Source organism: Mus pahari, chromosome 14 (assembly GCF_900095145.1).
Source record: "Mus pahari chromosome 14, PAHARI_EIJ_v1.1, whole genome shotgun sequence".
Classification (NCBI taxonomy): Eukaryota; Metazoa; Chordata; class Mammalia; order Rodentia; family Muridae; genus Mus; species Mus pahari.
In genome coordinates, this window is record NC_034603.1 from 42,602,335 (window position 1) to 42,617,873 (window position 15,539).

The 15,539-nt window shown below is 53.4% G+C and overlaps 1 protein-coding gene across 2 annotated transcripts in view; it reads right to left on the reverse strand.

The window, feature by feature from the left end:
- Positions 1–15,539, reverse strand: part of Sgsm2 (small G protein signaling modulator 2) — a 41,234-nt gene that overhangs the window by 8,438 nt on the left and 17,257 nt on the right. Inside the window, exons 3-17 of one of the 2 annotated variants that reach the window (XM_021212641.2) lie at positions 12,614–12,776; positions 12,188–12,349; positions 11,835–11,902; positions 11,594–11,739; positions 11,235–11,369; positions 10,676–10,800; positions 10,239–10,306; positions 9,069–9,229; positions 8,793–8,919; positions 7,293–7,427; positions 3,191–3,344; positions 2,159–2,223; positions 1,932–2,077; positions 1,346–1,474; positions 898–1,080 (exon numbers count right to left, since the gene is read on the reverse strand). In XM_021212641.2, the coding sequence (XP_021068300.1) occupies positions 898–1,080; positions 1,346–1,474; positions 1,932–2,077; positions 2,159–2,223; positions 3,191–3,344; positions 7,293–7,427; positions 8,793–8,919; positions 9,069–9,229; positions 10,239–10,306; positions 10,676–10,800; positions 11,235–11,369; positions 11,594–11,739; positions 11,835–11,902; positions 12,188–12,349; positions 12,614–12,776 (1,967 nt within the window). The remainder of the gene's footprint in view (positions 1–897; positions 1,081–1,345; positions 1,475–1,931; positions 2,078–2,158; positions 2,224–3,190; positions 3,345–7,292; positions 7,428–8,792; positions 8,920–9,068; positions 9,230–10,238; positions 10,307–10,675; positions 10,801–11,234; positions 11,370–11,593; positions 11,740–11,834; positions 11,903–12,187; positions 12,350–12,613; positions 12,777–15,539) is intronic. The other variant, XM_021212642.2, reaches the window with a different exon arrangement.

The window sequence follows — 15,539 nt, forward strand, 5'->3', positions numbered from 1 at the left end:
GGGCTGGGCATGATTGTACACAACTTTAATACTCATATTTGAGAAGCAGAGGCAGGTGGATCTCTGTGAGTTCAAGGCTACCCTGGTCTACATAGTGAATTTCTACAGGGTCTACAACATGAGATCCTGTTTCAAAAACAAGTGACCATAAAAATAAAAACAACGTATGCCAGGTTAAGTGTCTAGAGTATGCCTGTAATCCCAACATTTGCACTAGGAAGGCTGAAGCAGGATGAGAGGTGAGACCAGCTCAAGACAGAAGGGCCTGGGGAGGGGAAAGAAGGAGGGAAGGAAAAAGAAAAAAAAAAAAGACTCCCAAAACAAAACAGAAAACCCCACATACCCAGGTATGGGTGGGATGGCAGCAGCAGGCAGCCATGGTTATAAGCTCTGTTCTCATGGGAGAGTGGCGGCTGGAAGAGCCAAAGTGCTCTACCTACCTCTGCAGTCTCTTCTACAAGGTGACAGAAAACTGCAGAGAAAGGATCCTGCCAGGGCAGAGCACTCTGTTCTTTGGCCAACAGCTTTTCATAAAGCCTCTTGAATCCGAGGCAGGGGAATGAAGAAGTTTGGCGACTGGGGCCAGACACTGGACAGCCTTGCCCTCATCAGGCAGTACTGGGACCCATGGGAACCCGTGACTACCTCACATGCTCTTTACACGGAGGGAGAGGCTTCCCTAAACTTCAAAAGATCCATGAAACCAGCACAAAGCAGTGACTTGTTTTTGTAAAAGTACCAGAAGTTGCCCATTCTTCAATTGAAATTGTGAGACACTAACACATATAGCCTCAGTCCAGGACCCAATTGCCAGGACTGGAGGCTGGCTTCATGCTTGGGACTCTTGTGCCTAAGAGATTAGTGGGTCGCCCCCAGCCTTCCCCCAATCTGGCTCACATCATTGCTGATGGTGGAATCCCGGTGCACGAGGCGCTGCACGTGGCTATCGATGCTGCTGCCCGAGGAGAACTTGGTGAGAGTGGCTGGGTGAGCCTCCCGCTCCCGCTGCCTCACTACCACCTCGCAGGCCTTCCACTCTGCCAGCACCTGCTGGTACCTTGCTGCCACTGCTGTATCCACCTGTGCACAGACCACACCAGGACCGTGAAGAGAGGGTGCCCAGGGCCTCCTCCTCAAAGCTGGCCAAGCCCTGGAACTTCAGCCTAGAGGGGACTCAGGAGTTGAGATGGCTGACCTAGCACTCATGAGGACCAGGAGGCTGCCCTGCTACTGTCTTCTGTGCTGTTTCTAGCTCGGAGGGGCTAAGGCTTCCAGCCCCTCCCCCTGCCCAGGGTCACTTGCCCAGCTGCTATTTCCTTGGCTCTGTATGAGCGGGATCCCTTACCTGCTCCATCTCCTTCTTGCTCATGCCAAACTTGTAGTGGCCAAGCAGGAAGGGCCAGACGTCCTTGCGAATCTCGTGTTCCACGCCTCCATAATACACCTGCCGCAGCAGCTCCAGCTCCTTGTAGTTCTGAGTGACCCAGGGGGTAAAGGCCATGCAGCCTCCAGTTACTGTGTGGCCCAGTAGCCAAGCCATATCCCAGGGAGAACTAAGTCTGGGTTTTAGTGGCTGCACTGAGCCTAGGCATACCCTGCTTGGGGCAGCCATAGTCTCCTGTTCCCTGGTTATAGCTTCAAGAGATCTTGTCATATTTTGTCATGCAGGGAACAGAGCTCTAACAGGCAAATAGCTGTCAGTTCTCAGATCAATATGGAAGTAGATTGGATTCTAGGCCCAGACCCTTTCTTCCCATGCAGATGAGAGTCAGCCACCCATCTATGATACCCCACGGCATCAGTCTAGTTTGTCTACCCAACTCCCTACAGTGTTGCACCCCAAATGAACAGCTTAAAGCAGGCAGCTGCATGGAACTGTTGCCTCCCAAGTCTCCACTCATGGCCTCTGCCGTGGGAGGCCCAGTTTGCACCTTTTTGTCCTTCTGATACTTGCTCCACACATCCTTGGTGAGGCCACCTGAGGCCCCCGGGGGCCTGTCTGGTGGAATGATGTTGTGATGCACCAGTGCAGACAAGTGTGTCCTCACCGTGGACAGGTGGCGACAGTAGGCTAGCCCTACAGTGGACAAAGAGGTGACTGTGACTGGGTTCTTCCCCACCCCCAGCCCCTCAGAGCCCCACCTCACCACACACTCACAGCCGTAGAAGGCCCGGGACACAATCTGCCTCTTCATGCTCTCACACAGCAGCCGGAGGGGCAACCTGTGGAAACATCCGGGCTCAGAGACAGGGACTGCAGCCCGCTGGCAAGAAGGGCTGACGTTGTAGCTTCAGGGTGCAGAGGCAGGCAAGATGCTGTGTGGAGAGGGGATGCATACAATAGTGGCCCCCACCCTGCCAGTTATCCTTGATGCTGCTGTTGAGGGCCCGGCTTTAACTGTGCTACAGTAACCTTGATTTTTTTATGTATAAATGGAGACATTTCAGGATCACCAAAAATGGCAGGTTAAAAATGAAGTGCCGGGCGTGGTGGTGCACGCCTGTAATCCTACCTACCACTTGGGAGGCAGAGGCAGGTGGATTTCTGAGTTCGAGGCCAGCCTGGTCTACAGAGTGAGTTCTTGGACAGCCAGGGCTACACAGAGAAACCCTGTCTTGAAAAACCAAAAAAGAAAGAAAAAAAAAATGAAGTGACAGGTGAAGGAGAAGTCAGTCAATGAGCCCAAACTGTTCCCATGTTGCCTCCATACATGGTAGTGCTAAGTGTTCTCAGACACACAGTGGGACTGCATCTGTAATGGGAACATGAGCAGAGTACTGTTATCTACAATGTGGCAGCACAACCCTGGGCATTCACATGGCCCTCCCCTGCCTTAAGGAAGGAGGTGGTGTCACCCCATTTTGCAGGGGAGAAAACTGAGGTTTAGAAACACAGAAGTGCCAAGCCTTTAATCCCAGCACTTGGGAGGCAGATGTCTGTGAGTTGGAGGCCAGCCTGGTCTACATAGAGAGTTCTAGGCCAGCCAGAGCTACATGGTGAGACCCTGTCTCAAAACAAAAAGGAAAGCCTGAGGCTGAGGTAATGTAGGTAGCATAAATGAAATCTGAATCCAGATCTGTCCCACTTAAAGAGGCCTTCCTGTCATGCCAGTGGCACAGGCTGTAAGGACAGAAGGTTCACACATGGATCGATGCATCAATAGCAGGTTATTCTGTCCTCCCCACTCACCTGTCAGGAATGCAGCTGCAGTGACTGGGGGTTGCATATGGGGAGCTACTGGAGGAGCAGGAAAGGCAGGAGGAGCCATGACCACACAGGGGCTCTAGGTGCCAGGCTGTTAGGCTGGGTCCAAAACCCTGCATCTCAATCATGTCGCCAGCATCTGAGGGGAGGAAGGAGCCAAGGTCAATGCCCATGTAAGCTCTCTCCCCCAGGTGCCCTGCAGCGTGCCCATCTCTGCCCAGAGCTGCAGATGAAATCACATTGGTGGAAATTCCTAAGGTGGTGCCTGCCTGGCTGAGAAACCGGAGATGAGGAGAGAGTGGGAGGGTGCCTGATGCTGCCCAGCTTCCCCTGAGCCTGGAGAAGACGGCAGCCTTTTCTTTGTGGCAGGGTACTTGTACTGAGTTGTGTTCCCCTCAGCCTGGATAAGACGGCAGCCTTTTCTTTGTGGCAGGGTACTTGTACTGAGTTGTGTTCCCCTCAGCCTGGAGAAGAGGGCAGCCTTTTCTATGTGGCAGGGTACTTGTACTGAGTTGTGGGCGATTGTCACCCACCTCCACCAGTGCCAGAGAACACAGGAGGAAAGAAGAACAAAGGTCTCTGCTCCCCAAAACACTGCCAGGTAGCCTGGGCTGTAAAGGCTCTCAGCCTGCTTCTTTCTGAGACACCCGGGAATGTGTGTGGATGCCCCCACCCCCCGTCAATGATCAAGATCATGAGGGGTCTCAAGCTATGTTTCACTAGCCTCTGGCTTCCCAAGATCTGCAACAGTGCTTCCTGCCCAAACCGGACATCCCGAAGCCTGCATACTTAGCATGGTAGCTCTTGTGTGAGCTGGAATGGAGGGAGATCCCCAGGGCTGGAGTGCGGGAGCGGTGTCTGGGCACACAGACCCGATGATCATAGCTGACCGTGCCAGTGTGAAGCATCAGAAGACAGAGCCTTGGACATGTCTGTACTTCTGTAGATGAAGCTGTCTCAGCCACCCCTACTGATCTAAATCAGAACTGAGTCAAGACTCTAGAGTTTCTAGGGCCTGCACTGGGCAGAACACTGTTCAGGGTGGACACTGGCTAGGAGCCACAGAGATGAGACACAGTGAAGGACTCAGTGGTATCATGGGGTTGGGGTGCAGAAAGAGGAAGAACAAGGAGAGCTGTGTGTGCTGAGGTCTTCAGTAATGGCTTTCTAGGTAAATCTAGCAGGAAACCCTGACTCCCCACAGTCTGGAGGTCAAGGACTGGTGTTTTTAGATAGCCAGACTCCAGCTCTGGGTGTGCCTTGGTGGTGAGGGAGAGCTGATTTCCCTCTAGTCCCTTCAAGGGCTGCCCTGCCTTGTCCCACCAGACCTATGGGTAGGATTGTGTCAGTATCTGGACCTTCAGCTCCACCAGGAGGTCAATTAAGGGGATATGTTTGGTAGGGGGGCTGCGGCTCTGGGAGTGAGGGGTCGCAAGCCATGCCGAAGACTCTGGGAACCGCCAGAGAGGGTAAGTGCGGGTGGGGGCAGGGATTGGAGTCTACTCAGCCCCTGCAGCAGGCAGGAGGCCAGGTGTGGGAGGAGCCAGGGCAGGGACGGAGGTGGGTAGGGAGGAGTCAGCCCAGCCAGGCAGGCAGCAGGCAGCAGGCAGGGGTGGTAACGGGTGCGGGGGGGGGGGAGAGGATGGGCACAGAGGGAAACAAGCTCAGTGCCCAGAAAGTTGGGCCCAACCAAGGCACATCTCCTGGGTCAATGCTCTTCACCTTAATTCTCCAGGAAGGAGCGGAACCAGCCAGCATTGCACACTCTCTACACTGAAACAGCCCAGTGTAGACAGCTGGAGCTCTGAAGTGACTGGGTGAGTGACTGGTGAGGCAGCAGGCTGGACAGGGGTCTGCTGGGTCAGCATTGACTCTGACTCTCTCCTCTGAGCATGAGGAAAGTCTACCATGAACAATCAAGTGGGTGAACCACACAGCTCCTAGGACTCCGAGTGAAAGGTGTCTCTGGCCTGGAGCAGAATTAGAGTGAACAGCATCTCTGCTCTGGGGGGGAGGGGGGCAGCAGGAAACGGGGCGGGGCGGGGAAGAGACCTGGACACCCCGCCACTTAATCACATGCACAAATCAAGCATGTTGCAGGCCTGAAAAAGCAATGGCTGCAGAACTCAACAGTGTTGTCATTATGGACTGGAGTGCACAGGGGAGCCCCACCCCCCATCCCTTCTTCCCACTTCCCTCCAGACTTTCTTCTCATACTGGTACCCCTCCCCCAAGTACTGCGGTCACAGGGGCTACCCAGTGGGTTGGTCTAATTCCCAAATTCTACAAAAGGATATCCAAACCACTTTCAAGGCCTCTGGACCCTCTGGGCTTAGAAATTCATCTGATTCAGAGGCCTCAGTCCTAACTTTAGCTAGTGGGCTTGCTTTTTTCTTCTGAGATCTCAAGTTGCCTGGGCTAGCTTCAAACTCCCTCTGTAGCTAAGGCTGATCCTGACCTTCTGACCCTCTTCCTTCCACCCAACAAAGTGCTGGGGTTACAGGAGCGTGTGCCGTTCCACCCAGCAGTCAGTGGCCTCACTACTGCCAAGATGCAGGTTTGAGTTCAACCTTCCCACATTACTCAAGGCCAGCTAACCTGTAAACAGTGTTGTCCAAGCCTGTGGTGCAGCCAGCTAGACGGCAAGTGTGTGTGTCAGCAACCTAGTAAGTGGGGTATCCCATGGCCTACAGAACTGAAAAGGAAGGGCAGAACTGTGGCAGGAACAAGGGCAGCTGGCAGAGCTGCCTGACGGGTGCTGGGTGTGCTCTGAACCACAGGTCTGGCTGGCAGGAGTAGAAGTCATTGCAAACTGAGTGACTCAGAAGACACTGTGCCCTTTAGCAGAACTCTACAGAAGTTTAAGGAAAGACGCCGCATCAACAGCATCTCCATAAGGAGTTCATGTATTAGATTCTTTGTAAAAGCGAGATCAATTAAAACTCTGTGGCATAGATATGATGGGGATTGGAAAATTCCCTAGCACCTAAGATCTAGTCTCAGCGTCACTGTCCAGCCTTTCCTGGAGCCACTCCCTGGCCCACAAAGGACCCCTGGTTGATGTTTCTCCAAAGAGGGCTCCTTCTCACTGAGACAGCTCTATGTTTAAAAAAAAGAATCCGCTGAGTGTGGTGGCGCACGCCTTTAATCCCAACACTCGGGAGGCAGAGGCAGGTGGATTTCTGAGTTCGAGGCCAGCCTGGTCTACAGAGTGAGTTCCAGGACAGTCAGGGCAATATAGAGAAACCCTGTCTCGAAAAAAAAACAAAAAAACAAACAAACAAACAAAAAAGAATCCAGTGCGCAGAGGCATGCTGAGGGGCTGCGACTACCGTCCTACGTTGTCTCTAGGGAAGGAGATCCCAGCCACCGTGGAAGTTGAGGTCCTAGAGTATGGGACACGTGGGTAACACCAGTGAGAAAACCATGTCTGGAGATGTTAAAATACTTGCTCAACTCCGCACAGTGAGCCAGGGGCCTGTGGGCAGGAATTCCCGCTGCTGCCAGGAGCCTAGATCGTTCCTGGACACTCTGTGGTAAGTATTTTTAGCTTCATGCCAAAGTACCAGGCCATATACTACAGGCCTCCCATGGGAAGATCAATCCTTAGAGCCAGCCTCTTCCCCTGGGGACTCTGTCCAGCCCCTCCTCTGCCTCATGTCTTCTTAAGTCAGAGTGTGAAGCACAAGGCTGTAGGCTGGTTTTCCTGTCAGCAGACAGAATGAAAGAGACCACAACCTGGCATTTGTCAACATGACTGGCAGGAACATGGAGAGGTTCTGAGGCCATCCGGTCCCCAAGAGGCCATCAGGTAGCCAGCCAGCCCTCCTTCAGTGGCTCTCTTTCTCTCAGCATAGAGCCTCCTCCTCATTCAGAACCATTTGCTCTGGTACATTCCCTCTTCTTGCCAGGACTAATCTGGGCTCCTCGTGTCCTCAACTGACCTGCCTCTGACAGAGGAAATGGCCCTGCCCGTAAGTCCCCTAATGCCAACACTGCTGTTTGAGCCCCTGCAGTGGGTGGCAAGTGAGCCCAGAGGGGTTAGGGTGGAGGATGAGGTGACTCAGGGACAGGGAGGGATAAAAACCTTTCATCGGATTGGGAGCTGTGAGGTTCCGCGAGCAGATCATTGACAGCATCGCGTGTAGTTTATCCTCCTCTTCCTCATCATCGTCCACCGAGGCCGCTCGGCTGGCCGCTAGGTGGTGGTAGTTAATAGTGACTGCTCAAAGAGAATAGCGAGAGAGGCAGAGGCATGAGGGCCCTAGTCCCTGAGCAGGAGAGACCAACTGCCCTCCTTGAGGTGATGGCATGGAGACTGAGATCACCGTGAACCTGCGAGGTATAGAGGGAACGGCAGGGTGGGGGCTAAGAACCTTCTGTAGTTATTAGGAGAGTGTGGAAGGTGTGTGTGTGTGTGTGTGCGTGTGTGTCTAGGAGACCAACTCTGACTAAGGTTAGTTGGGACTGGCCAAATGGATCTAAAATGGACCTAAATTTTTATTTAGCTATCACAGTTGGGCTGCATTTAACCTAGAGATGACCCCAAGCCCTCATTTTAAGTGTATAAGTCCAACCTTCTTCTTCCAGGGTCCTCTCAGGACCACCTGGAAAAGCAGGAGTCATTTAGCTGAGTTTCAGCTCTTGATGCCTGTCTCGCCTTCTAGGAAGGTAAGAGGTCCTCACAGTGATGTGAACAGAATGGAATGTGTCATGGACTGAAGAAGGGAAGCCAAGCCAAGCCAAGCCTGAGGTGAAATGCCAGTCTACAGCGTTCTGGCTGTAGCTGTCTCTTATTTGGTACATCTGAGAGGAACAGAGTCCCCCAAGCACGGGTCCTCCAAGCCTATTTGGATCATTTACGCTGTAGCTTCTGTGTGAGGTCTGGGTCACCTGCCCATCAACAAAGATACACTGTGGATAACTTTTTGGCACAAGTTAGGAAATGCAGGGATGGATAGGTGGTCTGGCAGATTCCCTGAACTAATCTTCAAGAAATGCAAGTCTAGTGCAGAGAAACCCATGGGTAGCAGCATCACTGAGCAGAACGAGCAGATACTTCTTGATAGACCCCCATCCCAACCCTGAGGCCCAGTGGCCTCAGGCCACGGCCCTCACCAGGCAGACTTCAGGTTTTGTCCTCATCAGAGGATGCTCTGTGCCAGAGGCTGGCTTGGGGAGGACTTTGGCTCAGGAAGTGAGCACGCACTGTTCAAGAAGCACAGCCCCCTTGCCGGCTGACTGGGCGAGGCTGGAGGTGGGGCTGAAGACGGGAGGGGAGTTTGCTACCTTTTATTTTAGGCCCAAGAGGAATGGAAAGTTTTCCACCTCCTATTAATATTTCCAGTCTCCCTTTTTTATCTGAATCATAGCATGAAATATTACTAAGAATCGTGTATAGTGATGCCTGGGCCGGCTGAGCTGGGTCTCAGGGTGACTCGGGGTGACATCTAGGGAGTGACGATCTGTGAGTGAAAGGTTCAGTGCGGAGGCTGTGAGTGATGACCCTCTTGTCTCCAGCTGGCCTGACTCCACAGTGCTCTCATACACCCTGAGCATCCTTCACGGGGGACACAGGGACACTCACTGTGTTCATGCCTATGTCCGGGGTAGATGATCCGGAACACGTAGTCTGTTGCCCGTCCTACACCCAGCTCCTCCACATCAATGGACCGTATGCTGCTGCGTTTCCGTAGCTTGGGGAAAACCTTGCCCTGCGGAGGAAGCAAATGGTCAGGCTGCCCAGTGCGCAGTCCCACCGGGCGTTCCACCCAAAGCTGTTCCTGAGAACGCTGAGTGGAAAGGAAGAGAAGAGGCCTTCCTTCACCCAGCCCTGCACCCAGAGCCTCCCCGGCCAAGATACCTTTCCCTGCTGGGTCCACAGCGGGGGCTCAAGCTGTCCACGAGGCAGCAGCCCATTCTCCAGACATGACAGGAAGGACAGCAGGTGTCCTCCCTGTGGGAAGTGTAGTGGCGGCCTCTGGATGCCATCCTGGCTCACCAGCACAAGCGTGCCACCGCTCTCTGGTGGGGGTGAATGCCCACGAGTGAGGAGTGAGGCTGGGGCCCTTCTCGAGACCTCCCGACCCATCACCCTGGCCCAACGAGTGAGTTTTCCCAGGCTAGGAAGAAGGGTGGACAGGCTAGAACATGCCTTGGATGCTTCATTAACAGGAGCAGTGGAGGGCTGGTAAGATGGCCCAGCAGGTTAAGGTGACTGCTGCAGAGCCTAACAATTTGAGTTTCATCCCCATCCCTGGAACCCACATGTTGGAAGGAGAGAAGTGACTTCTGCAAATGTCCTGAGGTCTCCATGTATACAGTGGTGCAGGTGTGAATGTGTGTAGTCACACACATACTCTAAATACACACACACACACACACACACACACACACACACTGAAGCTGGAAAGTTTGGTTCAGCAGTTAAGAGCACTTGTTGCTCTTGCAGAGGAGCCAGGTTCGATTCCCAGCACCCACATGGCAGCTCACAACTGTCTGTAATTTTAGTTCTGGGGATCTAATGCCCTGTTTTGGCTTACATGGGCACCATGCACATGATACACATGATTATATATCATGTGTGTGTGTGTGTGTGTGTGTGTGTGTATGAAGGTGAAACACCATACGCATAACATTTTTTGTTTGTTTTTTTCAAAACCAGGTTTCTCTGTGTAGCCCTGACTGTCCTGGAATTCACTTTGTAGACCAGGCTGGGCCTTGAACTCAGAGATTTGCCTTCCTTTGCCTCCTGAGTGCTGGGATTAAAGGTGTGCACCACCACTGACAGCTTGGCTATAGAATTTTTTAAAAAATAATTAAAATAATAATAATAATAATAATAATAAAAAGGAGCAAGCTGGGAGCATGCCTCAGTAGGAGAGCACATGCTTAGCGTGTATAATGCCCTGATTACTGACACTGAAAAATAAGGACATTAGGAGGGACACAGAAGTCTGACAGGCCCCATGCACAATGCACAACAGGAAGATGGTGTCGGCCCCACCTCTGGACCTCAGACAAGCAGACTCACTTTGCTGGTGGCAGTGAATGCAGACGATCTGACTGAAGGGCACCACCAAGGCATAGTCCCAGTAAACACTAAAAAGGAACCATACGGTGTCACCATGTCCTAGGACTTGCCTCTGTCAACTGGTCCTATCACCCCCTGAAACCGCTGAAGATAGGAGAACCATAGCCAAGGCCAGCCCTGTTCCTCTATGTCTCATGCTGTTCCTGGCACAAAGTCTGGCAGTCTTAGCTATCCAGCAATCCCTCCACGGCCAGGCGTGGCTCAGTTTCGGAGGGTTTGGGAATCACTCCAGGCAGCCAGCCTCTCCCTCTAACTCTTGGCACTGGGATAAGGAGTAAGTCTCGTCCCTTGGAGTCTGCTGTGTTTCTCCACTCCCTGCCCTGGGCCAAGCCTCCACTCCCTTCCCTGCTTCCTTAGAGTAAATGTAAAACCCCCACCTCTTCTCTAGCTCAGAGTCCCCGAGAGTCCCGTTCATGAGTTGGTTGGGAGTCCACTTCAGGGTTAGGTTCTCTGCAGACTGGTGCAGGGAGAGGTAGCCAGGGACAGCCTCCATGTCCTCCTTCTATAGGAAAGAGACACACCAGAAGACAGGAACAATATGGGCCCAAGAGTCTCATAGGATGGTCCATGCAAATGAGACCAAGAGACAAGGTCAGGCCAGCAATGGAGTCCTGGGGCTAGAGGCTGGGCACAGCCAGGAGAAACTGAAGCTAGATCTGGACACTTCTTCCTAGTAGGCTCAGTGCCATTGGCTCTGTCCTGTCTGCCTGGGTGCCAGGTGTACCACTGGCCAGCCACACCCATACTGGACATTCACTCTGCCAGCTGGCTGCCTTCCTAGCCCTGGACAGCCTGGATTTCAGCTAGCCAGGGTAGATGTCATCTCTGTCTCCTGCCAGCTCCAAGCTGGGCATGAGTCATATGACAATGACATGGGTAGGAGGGGATCTACTTCTCTCTGGTCCTGGGACCTCCTGCTGAGGGAAGTGCTCCTACCGGCTGCACCAGCACGTTGTTCTTGCCATAGAGCAGGCGTGTTCTTGAGTTCTGGTGCAGAGACTCCACGTACTCACGGGCGCAGGCAGCAAGCCGGTCTTCTGAGGCACTCCCACTAGAGTGGCGCTTCCGGATCTGCCAGGAGAGTCACAACTCAGGCCCCCGCCCGGGGAAGCTGCCTTAGTATGTAACCTTCCAGCTCCTATGCTGGCCCTCTCTAGCTTCGCCACCCTTGCTCTGTAATCAACAGAAGGCACAGGCTATTGGCATGTATGTTGAGAGAGCTTCTCTGGGGTGCTTCTTGGGGCTCATGAGTATAATCTGAATAAGTGAGCACAAGAGGTGTGGAGGATACTAACCCCCAGGGCAGGGCGCTTTGCCGGGGAGTCCTGACGGTTAGGGGGACCCCGGATACGGTGCCTCTGAACCAGCTCATCAGCAGAGGGGTCAGTCCAGTAGTGATCAGCTGTCTTGAGCTTCGTGTATTCCAAGGCGCAGGGTCCCACTATGGAGACAGGGATGGTGAATTTAGCTGGGGCTCTTTCATCACCATTCCTCACTCCACTGACCCAACACAGGCCTTCAAGTTTCCAAGCTCACCTAGGAGACATGCCAGGATTGGGCCAAACACAGGATCTGCCATTAATGCTTCCTTCTCGTAATACTTGCTGCCAAGAGGGGACAGACAGGGTGACTACCAGGGCTCCTGGACTCAGGCCAGCGTGGTCAAGCTCGCTCAGGAGAAGCATGGCCAGAGACCAGATTCATATCAGTCACCGGAAAAGAATGAGTCCATAGGATGAAGTGCTGTAGTGTTCTTGGCGTGGTCTATATTCTTGGGGTGCCAAAGGAGGGCTGGAGGCATGCCTACAGACTGCCATGAATTATTAACCATATAGAGGGATGAGGCTGAGGTGGGCCAAGGAGAGAACCAATGGGGGGTGGGCAGTCACCTGCAGTTTTCGGCCAGGTACTGTACAACCCTGTCCAGAACTTTCTCCATGAGTGCTGTGCGTACCCATATGTGTTTCAAGGCCTGTGGGCTGAGAGCTGGGGCCTTCCCACTGGTAGAGCCCTGTTTCCGAAGGGCTTCTTGGCTGCCTCCCGAGGGTTTCCTGCAATGAGAAGAAGTGAAAACTTCCGATTCAGAAGCACAGGCCCCGGGTTGGCGGCACTGAAGTGAGAGTCGGAGCCCAGCGTGCCTAGGCTGAGAGAAGGATCCGAAGGAGGGAGACAAGACATGGGATGGAGCTGCAAGGGGCTAGCCCACCCTCAGGCTGGCCCCTCCAAGGAAGCCACCTTTAGCCGGGCCATTTTGACAACAATAAATGCCAAGAGAGAGCAAAAGTGACGCTGGGAGGGGCTCGCTCGGCCTTTACCTGCCCTCTGCCTGTTGCTGCAACTCCTGCACCTTGTGGCAGATATCTTCAGCCACGGGGCACGTCTTCCCCACTTTGGTGAACAGGGCTGCCATCTTGTCACTTCGCAGAAAGCCAGCAGCACGGCGTCTTAGCTGATGCAGGAGGCAAGCCTCCACAGCACCTGAGCCATAGAGTAGAACAGGACCTAGGTCATTGGTCACCCCACCTCGTTTTATCCGGCCTCTCAGCAGCCTCTCAGCTGAAGGAGGAGTTCTTCTGAGAGCTGGCTGGGGCAGTGCACAGTCCTTATCACTTGGAACGAATGCTGACGGAAGCCCAGAGGTCATGCCCAGCCCCGTTTGTTCTGAATTCCTTCTGGTAAACTCAGGTAAGGAACTAACCCATCTAAGGAAGAACTCCCTCTTGCCTGGAAACTACAGCATGCCTGTAGACAGGCAGGGACCAGGACAAGCCCTGAACTGTGCTGGAATGAGGGGTAGGCCAGAGAAATAGCTCCTGACCTCCTTCCAAATCTTTCCATCTTGTCCTTCTGCCCTCAGGGCCATGGTGAACTCATGAGGGCTGTCATGGGCCAAGCTGCTCCTCTCCCTGGCCTGGTGCACACACACCTCCTGTATGGGTTGAGGAGCAAACCTGCTCACTAGGGTTGACATGAAAATCTCCGTCTGACCACAAGGACAGGGACAGCACCTAGTGAAGAGGGGCAGAGAGCGCATGGCCCCGCAGCCCTTCTGGAGAGCTTGGTGACACCGTTGCTAAGGAACCTGGCTCTGGAGAAGCTGAACACTGATGAAGCCTCTGCAGAGGCCAGCCCTGACTATAGCCTCGGGATTATTTATGAGCAAAGCAGCTGAGAGAGAGAGTTCTCCTTCCGAACCTCATTGGGAGGGCTTCCCTTGCTTCATTCACAGTTTCAGGGGCCACGCCTAACCTCTCCTCCAGGGTCCTGCTTACCACCGAGACCCCACAGAAAGGAAAGAAGGCTTGGCAGGGAAAAGCAGAGCTGCCCTTGGCGTGTACAACACTGGCACACACGTGTGGTACGAAGTGCCTGGCCACTGCCGAGACCAGACTAAACAGTGCTAGGGACTGGGAGGTCGGCACCCAGGACTGGTCAGTGACTCCACGCTTCTGGGAGTTCATGCTCTAAGCCTCAGCTTCGCTACCTCTGCACTGGGGGGGGACTGGCGTGACGTCAGATGGCATGTGAAACCCCTCACTTACCCAGGCTCTGACTCTGGGGAGGCACAAGGCCCATGCCTATTCCTGGCTCCTCACCCTCCTTGTTCAAAGACTGGTAGCCAGTCAGCAAGAGCCAGTGTGCTAGGACCTGCATGCATCAGAGGGTCATGGCCGCCCCACAGGTGGGCAAAAGTGATGTTTCCTTTAGTATAGGAGAGCTGAGGCTCTCTCCTTCCTTCCCTCCTTCCTTTGAGTTATTTAGTTTGAGCATGTACCTGTGTAAGGGGCGTGTACACTGTGTTAGAGCCCTAAGAGGATGATGGGTACCCTTCCTCATCCTTCGCCTATTCCTTTGAGACAGTGTCTCTCCCTTTCCTTGAGGCTTGTGTTTTCTAGGCTCAGTGCTGTTCTCCTGACTCGCTTGTCCTCAGAGATGGGTTCAGGCACATTCAGAATGCCTGGCTTGCTCCACAGGGGCTGCAATCCAAACTCTAGACCTCGTGACTGCACACCAAGTGCTCTTAACTGCTTGAGCCAGCTATCCAGCCCTGAGATAGTTTTAACTAGCACAGTCAGGATATGAAACATGGACTCAGAAAGTAACTACAATTTATGTATGTATGTATGTATGTACGTATGTATGTATTTATGGTTTTTTTTTCGAGACAGGGTTTCTCTGTATAGCCCTGGCTGTCCTGAACTCACTCTGTAGACCAGGCTGGCCTCGAACTCAGAAACCCACCTGCCTCTGCCTCCCGAGTGCTGGGATTAAAGGCGTGCACCACCACGCCCAGTTTACAATTTATTTTAAAAACCAAAGTCTCATGAAGCCCGGTCATCTCAAATTGGCTATGTAGCACAGCCTGTCTTTGAACTCTTGAGAGCTTCCTGCTTTCTGAGGGTCTTGTGCAGCCCTGGAGTGTCTAGCTGAGTGACTCTCCTGCCACTGTCTTTCAGTCTGGGGCTGCTGCAGGTCTGTATTTGTGGGAGGATGGTCGCCATTTCTGATGTTGAATCCTCAACGGATAGAGGTAAAAGAAACCACACTGAACAAAACCGGAATGGCAGCAGGTGGCAGCAGCCCTGTGGGGACCACAAGCCCCAGTGACTCATTGCAACAGTAATGAGTCATTAGGTGTCCCACCTTCCCCCAGCCACTGCAAAGGAGCTGGGCTGGGATCTGGGGAGTAGCCACCCCATTTGGCCTCACCTGCCCTGCCAGCAGCCTCAGCACGGGAACAGGTTCTCCTGAGAGCCAGCAGAGGCAGAGCTCAGCAATTATCACAGGGAGGGATTGCTGGGGGAAGCCCAAACATCACTCCCATCGTGCGACTGGTTCGCACCACGACTCCTGGGAAATTCAGGCAGAGTGCCAGGCTGTGTCTGCGGAAGGAGGAATCCCTCTCACCCTGCCAGTCTTCAGGGACCTGTGAGACCAGGTGTTCTTGGCCCAGTTCCATACCCTCCACAGCATCGATTCCCCAAACCACAGGATCCTTCCCTGATCCCACAGCAAAGATGAGAATGTGAATGTGTGCAGTGTGGGGATAAAATAGTAATGACCATAACAGAGAAGTGCTGCCTGAAGGGGCTAGTGGATAGGCTTCTTGGGGTCCAAAACTACATTAAAAGTATGTGTATTAGACGGGTGTGGTGGCGCACGCCTTTAATCCCAGCACTCGGGAGGCAGAGGCAGGTGGATTTCTGAGTTCGAGGCCAGCCTGGTCTACAGAGTGAGTTC